The sequence below is a fragment of the Lipotes vexillifer genome, unplaced genomic scaffold (assembly GCF_000442215.2).
Source record: "Lipotes vexillifer unplaced genomic scaffold, Lipotes_vexillifer_v1.1 scaffold903, whole genome shotgun sequence".
Classification (NCBI taxonomy): Eukaryota; Metazoa; Chordata; class Mammalia; order Artiodactyla; family Lipotidae; genus Lipotes; species Lipotes vexillifer.
In genome coordinates this window covers 2,704,278-2,721,662 of record NW_006791919.1, presented here as the reverse complement: position 1 = coordinate 2,721,662, position 17,385 = coordinate 2,704,278, and the positions used below count along the sequence as shown (strand labels likewise).

The 17,385-nt window shown below is 35.1% G+C and overlaps 1 protein-coding gene across 1 annotated transcript in view; it reads left to right on the top strand.

Annotated features, from left to right (window-relative positions):
• Window positions 1-15,949, top strand: part of ANKAR (ankyrin and armadillo repeat containing) — a 73,751-nt gene extending 57,802 nt beyond the window's left edge. Inside the window, exons 15-22 of the mRNA XM_007464978.1 lie at window positions 914-1,020; window positions 2,691-2,813; window positions 6,619-6,777; window positions 7,484-7,601; window positions 9,974-10,083; window positions 11,634-11,830; window positions 14,152-14,198; window positions 15,705-15,949. Of these exons, the coding sequence (XP_007465040.1) occupies window positions 914-1,020; window positions 2,691-2,813; window positions 6,619-6,777; window positions 7,484-7,601; window positions 9,974-10,083; window positions 11,634-11,830; window positions 14,152-14,198; window positions 15,705-15,949 (1,106 nt within the window). The remainder of the gene's footprint in view (window positions 1-913; window positions 1,021-2,690; window positions 2,814-6,618; window positions 6,778-7,483; window positions 7,602-9,973; window positions 10,084-11,633; window positions 11,831-14,151; window positions 14,199-15,704) is intronic.
• The last annotated feature ends 1,436 nt before the right edge of the window (window positions 15,950-17,385 follow it).

Below are 17,385 nucleotides of genomic sequence, written 5' to 3'. Positions count from 1 at the left end.
TCCCTTGTATTTCCATATAATTTAAAAAAATTAACCTGCCAATTTCTAAAAAAGATCCTTCTGTTATTTTGATGGGAATTGCCTCAGTGCCTGGTGTACCAGCCATTCAATACCTGTCAGTTGAATGAAGAATACTCATGTAATTAGTGTTTGTGTACATCCCCTGGTGGCCAGTGTTGGGGGAGCAGTGGACAAGGAAACCAAAATATTCTTTGCTCCTTCTATAATATTTCCCTTAGTCCCTTCAAACTTCCCCAGGTCATAATAAGTAGGTGGTTTCTCTTCATTGTTCATAAAGGAGCCCAATCTTGTATTTATATTTAAGTATGTAAACCCACTGCATATGTGTTGTGACATTTATTGGCAAAAGAACAAAATTTGAATTTTTTGTGCATGTCCACTAGAAAGAGATGATCTGAGTTTCTTCATTGAGATTAGACCTGCAATTTAAAGTAGTATGTTTAAAAGGAGAAGTAAGATTATCTTTTTAGTATGTGTATTTAAGGAATCCAGAAATTTAACCAGGTGATTACTCGAGTTATTTTTATAAATAAAAAAAAAACTTTTTATGGAAAACAGCAACTATAAGCTGAAGTACCTTGTACATAATAATTTTTTAATAAATGATAGCTATTACATTATTATTCCCTGATACTCCAGCACTTCTAATTTCTTTGTTCTGTGCCTATTAGAAAACCATCTACACTTCTAACAGTAAATTTTCCATGTTTATCCACTTTGCCTTTTAAAAAATTAATTAAGGTAAAATAGTGTCAATATAGCATTTCTTTTTGTAATTTACCAACCATATTACTCTAGGACACATTATCAACCAAATATGTTGAGCTATGTTTGACTTTACCGTTTTCAAGATGGAAAAAATAGTATCTTATGGAGTTGTGGATTCTTACAGGTGTCGCCCATACAAGCAATCCCATTAGTCAACAATTTCTTGTAGAAGAAAATGCCTTTCCAGTACTTATCCAACTACTGAGAAATCACCCTTCTCCTAACATTAAGGTATATATAAGATTTTTTTGTGATATAGTAAAAATTAACATAAATGACTTTTTAAGAATAATTTGTATCTTTAGGCAAGCTCACAAGTATAATAAAAATATTTAACCATTTAAACAAAATCTTAGAAGTTTAAACAAAAAAGTTGCTACAAAGATAGTAGCAAAGATACCACTAAATTTTATTAAAATATGGTTTCTTCAAGTATAATAAGAAAGTCTCATGTCCTTACTCATCAAAGAAGTTTTATTCCTCAGATATTTGATTATTCATAGAATTTCTTCCCTACTTCCTCAGATAATGGTTGCTAAAACTGGGTGGGGATAATGAGGATGTGTGATTTATGTAGCAAAATTTCTCAAATATAAGTGAAACCTGTCAGTGCCACACCATCAATACAGCCCTGCCGTCTACAAAGCAGTCTGTGTTTTCTGGCAGCAATAGTTATTTCAAGGGTGGACACTGCTAGGTATTACTTTGATGTTGAGGAGTCATTCACTCTTCCATTTACTTCTAGTAAAATGCCTTTAATAAAACGACATTCACATCTATTCAAATCCTTTACCAAGGTTTTAGAAATTCAGGACGTCTATACTTGGCCAGACAGAAATTATAAGGACAAGAAATATATTTTCTCTTCAAAATTTGGTATGCGTTTTGCTGGAAATGAGAAAATAAAAATAATATAGGAGTAAAATATATAAGTAAACATAGTGCTGTTTCTTTTAAGGAATGTGTTTATTATCAGAAAAGATGTCATAAGTTATCTGGCTTTTCCTGCTGTGAAAGAGATTATTTCATTACAGGAGTTGATTAGGGAAACAAAAAAAAGAGGCATATGCTAGCAGTTTTTTAGCTTGAATTATATGTAAAAACTGCGACGACTTTTAAAGTACAAATAAATTTCACAAGATGAAGGAAAATGCCACATAAAAATACATTTTTATTTTAAAATGTGCATATTCATGGCCAGTTTACTTCAACTGCATCTATCTGTATTTCAGTATACATTTTCACTGAGTTCTTAAACTTGTTAAAACAAAACATAAATACATTTTAATACTTTTCCTCAAGTAAGATTCTATAGTAATTTTGCAATAATAATCATGCTTTTCAAATTCACACTTTTCATAGAAATGCATGGTGTAGCACTTTAAAAATTTGTCTACTGAGCCCAATAATTAACAAGGTTCATTAGCAACCTCCTTAAATGACTCCAGAGCTAGAAGAGGAAAACTTCCTCAGGTCTACCTGCCAGTGTTTTGCTTCAATTAACTCAATGGTCAGTAGCTAACAAGCAGTTCAGAACAGCTTTATAATTCATGCTAGGAAATTTAAAAAACCTTTTTTTAGATGTAGAAGGAATGCAACTATGCACTTAAGAGAAACTTCTTCACATGTCCTGCAGGCCCTTGTTGCCTCCCGCTATGCCCTCAAATGAAGCTTTGTGATTGTGCAGCACACAGAAGGATATTTTCTCAGCTGTTAAAAATTACAAGGGACATTTCTCCAGAAGTTGAAAATGCCACTCTCTAAATACTAGTCAGAGAGATGGAATTAACGGATTTTATGGTATCTTTGAATTGGTATATCCTATATAAATATTTGTATAATGAAATATATCATTTGATAAACCACGAGTGAAAAATAATTTTTGAAAATCACATTTTTAGGTTGAAGTGGCATTTTCCTTGGCATGCATTGTCCTAAGGAATGATCAGTTACAGAATGAATTACAAGAAAATGAAGGATTTAATTATGCTGATGTCCTTTATCTTCTTCACTCACAAGATAAGGTAATAACTATACAAAATATTAGAGCTCATTTAGAAGAAAATGATTTTTAGACTACATCCTCAAAATTGCATCGTTTTTTTCATGGCAATATTCAAATGTATTATTTAAGAAATGTAAAATCTCTTTGGTGGGTTGTTTGTCATGATGGAATAATATTGTTCCATATTTTTCGTAGTTGTCATATTTCATCTTGAAATATAACAATTTTTTTTAATGTGCAGAGTCTCATTTTTTTAAATATCTTTATTGGAGTATAATTGATTTACAATGTTGTGTTAGTTTCTGCTGTATAACAAAGTGAATCACTATATGTACATCTTGAAATATAACAATTTTTTTTAATGTGCAGAGTCTCATTTTTTTAAATATCTTTATTGGAGTATAATTGATTTACAATGTTGTGTTAGTTTCTGCTGTATAACAAAGTGAATCAACTATATGTACATATATCCCCATATCCCCTCCCTCTTGTGTCTCCCTCCCACCCTCCCTATCCCACCCCTCTAGGTGATCGCAAAGCACCGAGCTGAGCTCCCTGTGCTATGCAGCTGCTTCCCATTAGCTATCTATTTTACATTTGGTAGTGTATATATGTCAATGCTACTCTCTCACTTTGTCCCAGCTTACCCTTCCCCCTCCCCATGTCTTCAAGTCCATTCTCTACGACTGCATCTTTATTCCTATCCTGCCCCTACGTTCATCAGAACCACTTTTTTTTTTCCTTTAGATTCCATATATATGTGTTAGCATACGGTATTTGTTTTTCTCTTTCTGACATACTTCACTCTGTATAACAGACTCTAGGTCCATCCACCTCACTACAAATAACTCAATTTCGTTTCTTTTTATGGCTGAGTAATATTCCATTGTATATATGTGCCACATCTTCTTTATCCGTTCATCTGTTGATGGACTCTTAGGTTGCTTCCGTGTCCTGGCTATTATAAATAGAGCTGCAGTGAACATTTTGGTACATGACTCTTTTTGAATTATGGTTTTCTCAGGGTATATGCCCAGTAGTAGGATTGCTGGGTCATATGGTAGTTCTATTTTTAGTTTTTAAAGGAACCTCAATACTGTTCTCCATAGTGGCTGTATCAGTTTACATTCCCACCAAGAGTGCAAGAGGGTTCCCTTTTCTCCACACCCTCTCCAGCATTTGTTGTTTATAGATTTTTTGATGATGGCCATTCTGACCTGTGTGAGGTGATACCTCATTGTAGTTTTGATTTGCTTTTCTCTAATGATTAGTGATGTTGAGCATCCTTTCATGTGTTTGTTGGCAATGTGTATGTCTTCTTTGGAGAAATGTCTATTTAGGTCTTCTGCCCCGTTTTGGATTGGGTTGTTTGTTATTTTGATATTGAGCTGCATGAGCTGCTTGTATATTTTGCAGATTAATCCTTTGTCAGTTGCTTCACCTGCAAATATTTTCTCCCATTCTGAAATGTAGCAATTTTAATGCTTGGTGAAGAGCCAAAAAACAAATGTTTTTGGATGCATCAAACTTTAACCTAATTTTATGACCTTTCAAAACTCAGTCATCCACTTCTTACCCAGTATTCTAGAGTGGTGGTTCTCAAACTATTTGTAATAAAGGAATAGCCTTTTATTCAGCAATCTGTTATGGGGAAATAACTTTAAAGCAACCAAATGTATGTATGTATGTATGTATGTATGTCTGCATTGGTTCTTCGTTGCTGTGCGCAGGCTTTCTCTAGTTGCAGTGAGCGGGGGACACTCTTTGGGGGGGCCTCTCATTACGGTGGTTTCTCTTTGTTGCAAAGCACGGGCTCTGGGCATGTGGGCCTCAGAAGTTGTGGCATGTGGGCTCTAGAGCGCAGGCTCAGCAGTTGTGGCACATGGGCTTAGTTGCTCTGCAACATGTGGGATCTTCCCGGACCAGGGCTTGAACCCGTGTTCCCTGCATTGGCAGGTGGACTCCTAAACACTGCACCACAAGGGAAGTCCCTAAAGCAACCAAATTTTAAATTTTGAAATAATTTTAGACTTTCCATAAATTTGCAAAAATAGTACAGAGTGTTCTGGCTGTCCTTTTGTGAATCAAAAAAGATGTTGCTGTGATTTATGTCAAAGAGTGTTCTTCCTAAGTTTTCCTCTAAGAGTTTTATAGTGTCCGGTCTTACATTTAGGTCTCTAATCCATTTTGAGTTTATTTTTGTGTATGGTGTTAGGGAGTGTTCTAATTTCATTCTTTTACATGTAGCTTTCCAGTTTTCCCAGCACCACTTATTGAAGAGACTGTCTTTTCTCCACTGTATATCCTTGCCTCCTTTGTCATAGATTAGTTGGCCAAAGGTGTGTGGGTTTATTTCTGGGCTTTCTATCTTGTTCCATTGATCTATGTTTCTGTTTTTGTTCCAGTACCATATTGTCTTGATTACTGTAGCTCTGTAGTATAGTCTGAAGTCAGGGAGTCTGATTCCTCCCGTTATGCTTTTTTCCCTCAAGACTGCTTTGGCTGTTCGGGGGTCTTTTGTGTCTCCATACAAATTTTAAGATGTTTTGTTCTAGTTCTACCAATGGTAAAAAATGCCATTGGTAATTTGATAGGGATTGCAATGAATCTGTAGATTGCTTTGGGTACTATAGTCATTTTCACAATACTGATTCTTCCACTCCAAGAACATGGAATATCTCTCCATCTGTTGGTATCATCTTTAATTTCTTTCATCAGTGTCTTACAGTTTTCTGCATACAGGTCTTTTGTCTCCCTAGGTAGGTTTATTCCTAGGTATTTTATTCTTTTTGTTGCAATGGTAAATGGGAGTGTTTACTTAATTTCTCTTTCAGATTTTTCATCATTAGTGTATAGGAATGCAAGACATTTCTGTGCATTAATTTCGTATCCTGCTACTTTACCAAATTCATTGAGTAGCTCTAGTAGTTTTCTGGTAGCACCTTTAGGATTCTTTAGCAGTTATCAACTCATGGCCAATCTTATTTATATATTCCCTCATTTCCCCTATATTACTTTTGAAGCAAATCTCAGGCATCATATAATTTTATCTGTAAATATTTCAGTATGTACCTATAGCATTTTTATATGATTAAGAGCAGCAGAAGAAAACTCACTAAGATTATGGTTCTCTCTCTCTGTACTACTATGTTCAAATAAAATATTATAAATAAGATTTAGTGATAAGATTGTATCTTTTGGGTCTTTCTAGAAGATGGACCATAATTTTTAATCTTTGGCAAGTGGACTGCCAAAGGGAGAATTGCCTTTTGCTCTGTTTGCCCACTCCCAGAATGTTAAAATGCAATTTTTAAAAGGAGATCATTTTTCTTTTATTCTCCCTTAGAATATAGTACAGTAGAATTTTTGTAAAATTTGTACTTATTTTAAGAAATGACAGATATCTCACAATGCATAAAATTCAATATATATCATGCTATAGAAGAGAAGTTTTGATTTATCAGCTCTATTTCAAAATATTGAAAGAAAAATATGTTGAAACAAAAATTGAAGGTTAATGAAATTGTGGAGTTTCCTATTACCATTTAGGTATTCATTTGCATAATCAGTAATCTAACATTCCATTTAAAAATTAAAATTTTTCTCTTTTCTTCTCCCTGATACCACAACCTAATTCTCTGTTTTATCTTTTCAGTAACATTCTGGGGTAACTCTATTATCTGTTTTCCCCAATAATGTCATATTTTACTCCCAGAGATACAAATGAAATGTATCTTAATATGCAAGAATTCAAAACCTATTACCCTTGAGTAACATGACAAATGAAGTAAGTTAAAGATAATGCATGTTTCTCCTATTTCTAGGATATTTGTTTAAGAGCAGGCTATGCGTTAACCCTTTTTGCCTTCAATAGTCGCTTTCAACAATACTTAATATTGGAAAGTGGAATAATGACCATATCAACTTTTGAACCTTTTCTTGAATCAACATTTGAAACTGAGAAGGCAATGGCAGCTTTTCAGGTATAAAATTGAAGGTTAAAACTTCAAATCAGTATGTCTTTTTAGTGAAAACTGAAAAATTAGAAAAAACTTTGGATCTGGAAAAACGTTTACAGCTTTTGTAAAATTCACAGTATTTTTGACACCAGTCCCTTCCTCACTTCATAAAAACTCGATTATCTATGAGGATTTCTTCATTTGTATAGAATTTTACAAGTCACAAGGCACTTTTGTCTTTATATCTCATCCGATGCTTATAACAACCCTATCAGATTGATAGAAATATAGTATTATTTTCATCAACCCTATTTTACAAGGAAATAGGTAGAGAAACATGGTAGTGTCCAAGACAAGTTTTCTAACTGCAAATCTTTAGCTGATCACCTAATTCTTCAACCATGTAGACAACCTTATGTATCTGGATTCTTCTTGGTCTTATTCTTCTTTTTCTATCCTATGACCTTTAGAAGTATTTTCTATGAACCCATACTTCAACAATGCAAAAGTTGCAAACATTGTAGAAATAATAATATGGCCTACGATGGTCACTGCAGTGATCAGATAGGGATATGTACTCTAGGTCCTCCCCACACAGCTCGCTTCTCATTGAATCATACCAAATTACCCCTCTTACTTTTCCGAGAAGTATCCCCTCAGAAATAAAAGGTTAATTACAGAAGCTGAGTAGAAAATGTTTAATGATTCTATGCCTCTTTTTTGTTTTTAGATTATTATATTAGCTAAAGTCATTATAGATGTGGACCCCATTACTTTGACTGCAAGAGGTGTTACTATTTTAGTTGATAGTCTGTATTCAGTTCATTCCACTACTATTGTCTTGACAGGTAAGAAATAACTAGAAGCTAATCATATCCACCTAAAACTATTTACAAAAAATTTTTTTGGTAATCTGAGCAATAATAAAATAATAAGCCTGATATTCTGTCACACAGTTTGAAGAATGAACTCATATAAGTCTACATGGAACTCCAGAGTTAAGGCTACATGGAACCATGAAAGTCTACTGTGCACCCCAAATAGAACCTTTCTGATTTCCTAATTACTTTTTTGAACCTCTAATTACTTTTTCCAGAACGTAAGATGAGAATTCAACTATGAGCTACCAACAACAAAATTTGTACACTGATTTATAATAATACTGGCAGATTTATACTGATAACCTCTGTCTGGTTTCCTTTTGACTAATTGTGCATATTTGTCTAATACTTAAGAGTTCTCTATGTTGCTATGCAATATAGCAAAGCAAAATGGTCCAAAAGAGTTCTTGACATAGTTAGTGCTAATTGTGTGACTATGTCTATCTAGACCTAACTCTCCAGATGATCAATACATTAGTTCTCTTGATCTATCATGCTCAGTACAACATAAAACAGTATCAAAACGACAGCCATATGGAGTGACAACTACCAAAAAATAAAGTATTTGTTTTTTTAACTGAAATGGATTACTGAACACAGTGAAGGAATCTCCACTTGCTGCCGTAAAATTACATTTTTATGGAGTGTATTTACTTGGCATGGAAGGTAAATTCAAGCAAACAAAAACTTTCTGATGAAAACTATCTAGGAAAAATACATGTTTAAAAGAAGTTATTAAATATATTTTTATCTAAATAACATTCTTAATTTAATGTCATAGTAATTCTATGACTCTGAAAAACAACTGTAGTGGGTTTCAATTTTACTCCACAAACTCTTCTGTGCAAGAAATGCCATATTATTCTAGCTTTCAAATATTAATTTTCCCAGGCTGGTAGAAACAATCTCAAAAATTATTGGGCTTTCTCTGCACTCCATCACTGGAGTCATATGCATCTCCAGAGCCATATGCATGTCTGGGGTATCTCAAGCAAAGCCAGATATTCATGCCTCAGGTATAGTGTAAAATAAATGACATGCTCAAGTCCAAGTTGATATGGTTTCCAGATGTTCCAAAAGCATAAAATTTTGCAGAGACTGAGATTTCTGTTGCCAAGTGTCCAGTTTTCCTATGTACACCACTTAGCCATTCTTCACTCAAAGCTCCTGCTATCTCTGTTTTAGTCTTAGATTCTCTGCCCTTCCCCATTGGTTCCCCATTTCTTACTCCCTATCTTTAAAGACTCCTCTGTCCCTTGCCCCTAGCATAATGCCTTCTATAAACTCAGGCTTTTGAAAATATAAGCCTGAAAGAAAGGTTATCTTTAGACAATTTTTGCTCTAGGCCATACAACCCAGCCCTCCTCATCCTGAAGCAATAAATACAAAGGGCTTCCTGGCTTATAATGGAGGCTGGAAAAAAATACAAGGAGAACAAAAACTCAGTTAATACCTCAATAAAGTATCCACCCACAAATGTAAAAATACATTTATATCTTAAAATTTGTGTTACACCTATTCCAACACAGCAACAATACTGTGAAAGAATATCACATGGAAGCTCTAAAAATAAAACACTAATTCAAATGAAACAATCTTAAGTTCGTAGCTGCACATTTATTTAATTACTAGATCAGTTTATTCAATCTCAAAACATTTCTTTTTATGGCAAGAATTTCAATGATCATAAACTTCAATAAGTAATACATTACTTGGTTTTAAAGTACCCTTAAGCCCTGAACTCAAAGCCATCTGAATTGCAAAAAGGACATGAAATTTTCTTACAGTAGTTCAAACATTATGTTCATAGTCATTAAAACAAACAAACCATAAAAGCTCAAAACAAAATATATTCTGAAGCCAAGAGGAAGAAAACCTCTGATTTTTCAAAATTCCCCACTCTTAAATAAACCTATTTAACTTTTACTGTTTGTGACAGAAAACCAAACCATAATTTTGGGGAAAGTTTATTCTACATTTAACACACATGCTTTTTCTCAGCAGGTCTTCATTAATAGAGATGTCTTGAGACTTAAACCTTTTTAAAGATTTTTTTGATGTGGACTATTTTTAAAGTCTTTATTGAATTTGTTACAGTATTGCTTCTGTTTTATGTTTTGGTTTTTTGGCCGCAAGGCATGTGGGATCTTAGCTCCCCGACCAGGGATCTAACCTGCACCCCGTGCATTGGAAGGTGAAGTCTTAACCACTGGACCGCCGGGGAAGTCCCTCAAACCCTTTTTAATACTTTAATATATGCAAATGAATGAAAGCACAGTATATCAGTTTATACCAATTAAATAACACAGGCATTTTTTTTCTTGTTGTTTAATTTATAGGGAATTTAATAGCTACCCTGGCTCATTCTAGAGCTGGTATTCCAGAAGCATTTACCACATTAGGGACAATCCAACGGCTCTGCTATCATTTGTACTCAAGGCAAGAAGAGGTAAAAAAAAAAAAAAATAAAAATAATAATAATAAATTTGAAAATAGAATATTCTAAAATATAATTTGCCTCTCACTTCTGCAGGCTAATTTCTCCACAGGTTGAGTCTCATATAATAATTCATATTACTAACTCAAAATTTGGTTATTTTTCTAGTACTACATTTGCCATTCACAATTCTGGTTTCCACAAAATGTGCACATTCATTTTAACTTCAGTCTTTAAGATTCAGTCTACAAATAAGTACATGGATAATACAGAAATTTATAATTATTTATAAAATATTATATATTTTATAATTAAAATCATTGTCATTTCTATGATTATTTGTAGTGAATGAAAGTGGAATCCATTGGAAAATTTTCCTTACCTGCCAAACAGGGTTAGAGTGAGGGTACCTGAAGACCAGGCTGGCCACAGTAGTGTTTTGCCTCTAAAAGACTACTACACATAGTAGTGTTTCCTTTGCTCTTCCCACAGGGTCTAAGGCAGTATTTCTCCAACTTTAGGGTACAACAGAACCACCTGGAGGACTTGTTCAACCATAGACTGCTGGGCTCCATTCACAAAGTTTCTGATCTAATACATCTGGTGTAGGCCCTAGAATTTGCATTTTTAACAAGTTCCCAGAAGCTGAGGCTGCTGGTCCAGAACCACTGTTCAAGGTGTGGAAGATTTTTGGGCATATACAGCAGTCAGATGCCAGTGTAAAGACCACTATGTGAACCTTCTGATACCGCGCATGGGCCTGGTTTATGTTCCTTTCTTTGACATTTCTTACGTCACCATGAACAGATTCTCCTAAGAACTTCCCAGAAATATACTTTTATTAATTATATGAACAACCTAATTACTTCAGAGTCAAATGCAGAGGGTATTTCCTTCAAAGAAATAATTACTTCTTCTGCAGTCCCATGGCCTGATACTTGTTTCTTTGGTTTTGCCGTGGAAAATTGAGTTGCCTCCCTGTGCGGCTTATTTTTAACTTACTTTTATGCTATACTCTCTAACTTGGTTTCCTATATTACAATCACCTGTGCAGTTTTGAAAAGTCCTAATGTTCAGTTCAATGCACCCCAAAGTAATTAAATCAGTTTCTAGGGGGTGGATGGAATACAGACATGATTTTCATAGTTATCCAGGTGATTCCAATGCACAATGAAGCCTGAGACCTACTGTCTTAGTTCAAACTCAAAGGTTCCTACTCGGGCTGCCCATTAGAATCACCTGTGGCACTTTAAAAACAATACACAATGCCAGATTCTACTAAGAGAGTCTGTAGTTGGTGGGCTTTTTCTTTTTTAAACTCCTGGTGATTCTAAAAATGCAGTCAGGACTGAGAACAACTACTAGAAATCAATGGCAATTGACAGCCTTCCCTAAAAATATTGCTGCTATGCTTCTATCTATAGAGTGCCATCAGTTGACATACATATTTGCTATACATAGCTACGGAGACTTTCCTATGAAATATTTAATGAGAGCACTGGGTTAGATATTTTAAGAACAAAGCTCAATGGTTAAGGAGAAATTGTTTCCTCTACATTTAGGTTCGCATGGCTTGCTCCAGTGCTCTTGGCTACTTAACTTACAATGCAAATGCTTTCCGAATCTTATTAAAGGAATGCAGGAATAAGCCTAATCAGTTCCTTCGTATAACGAAGAATATCAGCAGAGATGCAAGTATAAACCCAGCATTTTTAAAGGAATTTCAAATGCAACAAAGAGTGGGACTTCCTTCCTTAAGGTATTGTTTCTATATTTGAAGTTGCAGTAGTAAAATTACTAAGAGGAATTTTTAAGTTTAAGGAAGATCAAACACGGGGAACCGTCCTTGTTATGAATCTACGCGTTGTAAAACAAAGGATAAACTTCATTCTAAATGTCCATTGCCAAAGCCTGTTTTAATTCCGAGTTAGCAACAGAATTGTAAGTGCAGACAAGAATACAACCTGATCTTGGGGATCCTGTCTGGCCAGGATTATTCATCCGCCTTTCAGAAAAGTTTCTGGAAGACTGGTTGCCTCCAAGTCTGATCCAGGAAGCCATTTTTTTGTAGACTGGGGTACATTTGAGAGCTCTGAGGCAACCAGGAATGCCACTATGACCTTGGCATCAAATGGGACTCTTAGACTTGATCCGAAGCTAGGCCAAATTCCCAGGGCAGAAACAGGGCTAAATCAGACCCTGTGGTTCAAGTTATGGCAAAGTTTGCCAGGCATTTATTCAGATGATTTTGCCTCAGTGTTATAGTTCTATCATGAACTTAAGTTTCTGAAAAAAGAAGAGGAGAATCTCCTTACAATGGACATATTTTCTCTTCTTCTGTAATTGTAGCTGAATTACAAGTCTCTGCAAATAGTGCTATTTACATATAGGAAACAGAACTACTCAAGATATATTAACTCTACGATAACAGAAGAGAATAGGACCCAACAGCATATCAAGGTTCTATAAGTCAATTTTAAGTATAGAGAAAAATGAGTATATCTTCAGAGTCAATTTAATTTGAATTCTTTGAAAAACTGAAAACCCCAAACTGATTATCTAATTTTATATAATAAGCCAGGGAAAACTAAATTACAGTTGCTTTAATTGACAATGTTAAAAGTAATATTTACCGATTCAAAAAATTAGTTTAAATAATGGAGGTATTATTTTACAGTCACTCCCACAGCTAGCCCATATGGCAACTTTTTGGGAATTAGAAAAAGATGCCCCTTCCTCAGTACACTTTACTGCCATCCCCTGGAAAATGGTTGTAGTAACCATACAAATCTACAATGACTGTAAGGTGAATGGCACCCTCTGGAGTTGTGAACACTCAACTTTGAGGATTATAAGCAGTAACAAGTGGTCAGTAAACTTATAGGAATGGCTACCAAGTGAGGTGGAACTGGTAAGCAAATAACAATTACTCCCATAACTAATAATAATTCTATGCACTCTCCTTAGAGCATTTACATACACTATTCCCTTTAATTTTCATAACAATCCTGTAAAGGAATTTGATGTAAATGAAACTATGGGAAATGCACTAAAAGATTAAGTTCCACAAAATATTCCTTGATTCCACTACTGGAAACATAAAGTAGATTGATTTTGGTTGGGATCACAACATTGTTTTGGAGTATATTCCACTTCTCTATTCCCACACCCCTATTCAGCCCCAAAAACGGCAGATTAGAAGTCTTTGAATGTATAAATTTTGAAGTATGTAGAGAGCCATAATTTTACTGTTAACTGACCCTCCATGAAAGTACTCTGAGCCTAAGAGTAGCTAGTTTCATGTAACCCTATAGCCATGAAGCTGGCCTATTGAATAGATTGGGGCCTGTGCCTCATTAAAGTTGACAACAGCAAATGTTCCTCATCAAATTAACCAGGAACACATTTGTGATAAGCAGTTTTAATATTTTAACTTTAATCAAGACTTACATTTTATTACCAGGGAAATTGTGTAATACCATATTTATATGTTACATGTACAGGATGATGATTAAAATAATACTTCTTTTAAAGCCACACACATCATATTAACTTAGGTATACCTTGTTATTCTTTGGCTTGAAACATTTCATAGGTATTACATTGCTTTGAAAATAAAGTTTAAATTTTCTCTTATTAATATAAAATGACCTGATCTTTATCCTCCAAGCTTATCTCCCATCATGTCTCCAGATACCTTTAATTCCAATCACACCAGACTACTTAGTGCCCTTTGAACTTGCCATGCTGTTTTATAGTATTGTAATTTTTCATATCCTATTCTATCTGGAATACCTGCCCCCCACCTCATCCATTTAAAGACCTATTTTCTTCAGAGTCTAACTGAAGTGTCTCTTCTTCCATGGAGCTTTCCCTGATCACTTCAAGCAGATTTACTCTTCCAAATGTTTTGGGTGATAAGCGAGTCAACGAGTGACAGAATATAAAACACCTACAGGTAACATGCATAGTTAGTACAGGTAACGTATAAATTAGACCATTAGGTACTGAACATGGTACCTGGGTGTACTAAGTCTTTATATATATCTAGTTTTTGTGATAAAAATGTTTTCCTTTTAGTCTGGAGAAAAATGGAGGACCATCCATAATTCCTGTCTTTAAAAAAGGTAATTGATTTTTCTTTTATACTTTCTAGCCCTGACACTTTATAATTGTTCATTTCTAAGAATTCAAAATGTAGGGACTACCAAAAAACATGTTTACCTGTAAACTTATGCTTTTTAAATTCTATATACCTAAAATATCTTCCCATTTACAAGCCCATGTTAATCATTTCTTTTAAGACTCCCCTACTAATATCACTTGACAGAAATCCCTTTGCTTTTTCCCACAAGCCATGCATAGAAGTCATTACTGAAACCACATGTAAATGACTTTAATTACGATCTTGCTATTATTCTGTTTCATGTACAACTTGTCTATCTTATAAGTTCTTAGGGCAGAGACCACACTGTTTCCACTGATACTATGTAGTTTTATACAAAGTTGGCAGATGATGGCTGAGTGGCCTAGGCCTGCGAGATCAGAGTCTAGATCTTATAATGTTACTCATCAATTCCTATCAGACATGTAATGGAGAAAATAAATTACTTACTGGTTTTATGTATATGCTTAGTGCTTGTTCATGTGTGCATAGTGTAGGACCAAAACCAGTCTTACTTGGTATATTACCTTACTGTCAAAAGCAAAAATAGAACCTTCTGAAATCAAGATCACTTTGCTGGAGTCACAAATGGAAAGAGAGAGAATAAGAAAAGAAAAGGAGAGGGGACTTCCCTGGTGGCACAGTGGTTGAGAGTCCGCCTGCCGATGCAGGGGACACGGCTTCGTGCCCTGGTTTGGGAGGATCCCACATGCCGCGGAGCGGCTGGGCCCGTGAGCCATGGCCGCTGAGCCTGCCCGTCCGGAGCCTGTGCTCAGCAGCGGGAGAGGCCACAACAGTGAGAGGCCCGCGTACAGCAAAAAAAAAAAAAGAAAAGAAAAGAAAAGAAAAGGAGAGGAAAGAACTTCATTTATTGAGGGAGATATAAGGGAAGCTAAGTATGTGTGGGAGGCTATTATTTCTGAATATCATGGGTAGAGAAACATCTGGTTTTTGTATAGCTTCTTGAGTGTAAGAGTAATTTACATAAAAGAATAAAGCCAGTTCCATTATTCCTTCACTTTAATATTGGTTTGTGAATAACAATATGTATACCAGTAACGGTCTGATAGTTTTCACAGGTTTGTGGTAACATAAGAAAAAATAAGGACAATCAAATTTCTGATAAAGTTAATTTCATTCAAGTAAAGTCCTCCATTTTGAGATAATGCCTTTTACACTTTCTATTGACATTAAAATATCCCATCTTTTACAAAACGATGCTTAAAGTAGCTGGTATTTGTTCTTTCACTAGTGCCAACTTGGCATAGTAAAAAGTTGGCAACTGTATATTGATCCCCACAAATTTTTGCACTCTGGTCTCAAAGTCTGGAAGCTACTGATCTGTTCTCTTAGTATGTTTTAGTGATGTGAAGAAAACAGAAATATATAGAACTAAAAGCAATGAGACTGTACCTAGGGTTCCTAGGCTTAAGAAAGAGACACTTAATTGTGGCTCTCTAATTTTTAGGGCAAGAGCACCGAAGAAAATTAAAACCCAAAATTCAACCAAGAGATTCTTTGACTTTTATACCTCCTGTAACTAACTTCATGGGACTCTTCAAAACAAAAAAGACCACTGTTTCTCACAATATTTTTTCCTTTTCGTCTGCAATTTCATCAGATATCACAACTGTATCAAGACCAAGAATAGTGCTTTTGAGCCAACTTGGGAAACATGTACAGAAAGCTAATCCGGAGCCTGCAGAAGGCTAATTAAAAACATTTTAGTGTAAAAGGATTCCTGAGCAATATTTTAAAATTTTTTATTTTTAATTGTGGTAAAATATACATAACTGAGTAACCTTTTTGAATGGAAGTTCTTGATATTGATACTTAACAAATTTTCCTTAGCATGTCTACTGGAATTTAACATCAGGTCAGAATTATGGTTTCAAAAAATAAGTAGAATTTTCTATAATAGAATGCCTGCATTTAAAACTATTAAGATATAGGGGCTTCCCTGGTGGCGCAGTGGTTGAGAGTCCGCCTGCTGATGCAGGGGACACGGCTTGGTGCCCTGGTTCGGGAGGATCCCACATGCCACGGAGCAGCTGGGCCCATGAGCCATGGCCGCGGAGCCTGCGCGGCCACAACAATGAGAGGCCCGCACACAGCGAAGAAAAAAAAAAAAAGAAAAAAAAACTATTAAGATATAGCAACTGACACAAGTGGCACAATTAGTGTATATATCAAGTTAGAAACATTTTAAAATAAGAAACATTTTTAAATTGGTATGCTGGGCTAAAAAGACCTGATTCAAAGTAGCCTACATGTTAACTGTACTACCTTAAGATATTTAATGATAAATACTACAGGTACACGAGTCTTCTAAAATCTGAAATTTATACTTTTAAAAACATTTTACTAAAGAAAAATCTGAAATCATTTCCCATCAAGCACAAAAGTATGGCTAAAAAGTGTGGCCACCACTGTTGACCATTCTCCATACGTACAGAGTATCTTTGGTTTGCAGCTGGAATAGATGACATTCTTTGTGGCTTAGAATCATGTGATGTCTTTGCCCAACCAGTATTGTTTCCAGTAGGTACAAGTTTTGATGTATGTCTGCCTCTCACATACAGCAGCAAATGGATTTGATATAAAAGCTAACTAGGTTTCAGTGGGTTCTTTAAAGAGCCACCGTTTTTCTCTGTCCACTTTGCTCAACTGTCTCTATAGTCTACCTGGGCTGCAGTGAACACATACATTAATTAGCAGTTATTTTCTCCAACACGCCTTAACATAACAGTAATGATGGTGGTGACTGCAGCTACTGCAGCTACTCAGGGCTTTCTGTTTGCCACAGTCCAAAGCCTGTGCTCTTAACCACTGTACAATAAGAGACCTCTTTAATCTTCAGATTCGATTCAAAATTATCTTAATAGCTCTGAGTCACAACTTCCTGGTGGAATTCTGAGAAGAATGGCATATTTTATACTAGAAAAGGATAAATAATTCAGATGATACAAACCTGTGTCATTTATTCAGCACTGTTAAGAATTCATATCATTGGAAACATTAAGCTTCTGTAGACATTCAAAAGATAAAAGCCTTTAGACAGCAAACTTTGAGCTTTAAAACTGGCTTCAGGTGGTTTCAAAGTTGATGATCAGGGTTTTTTTGCATTCAATAACATAGACATTTCCTGA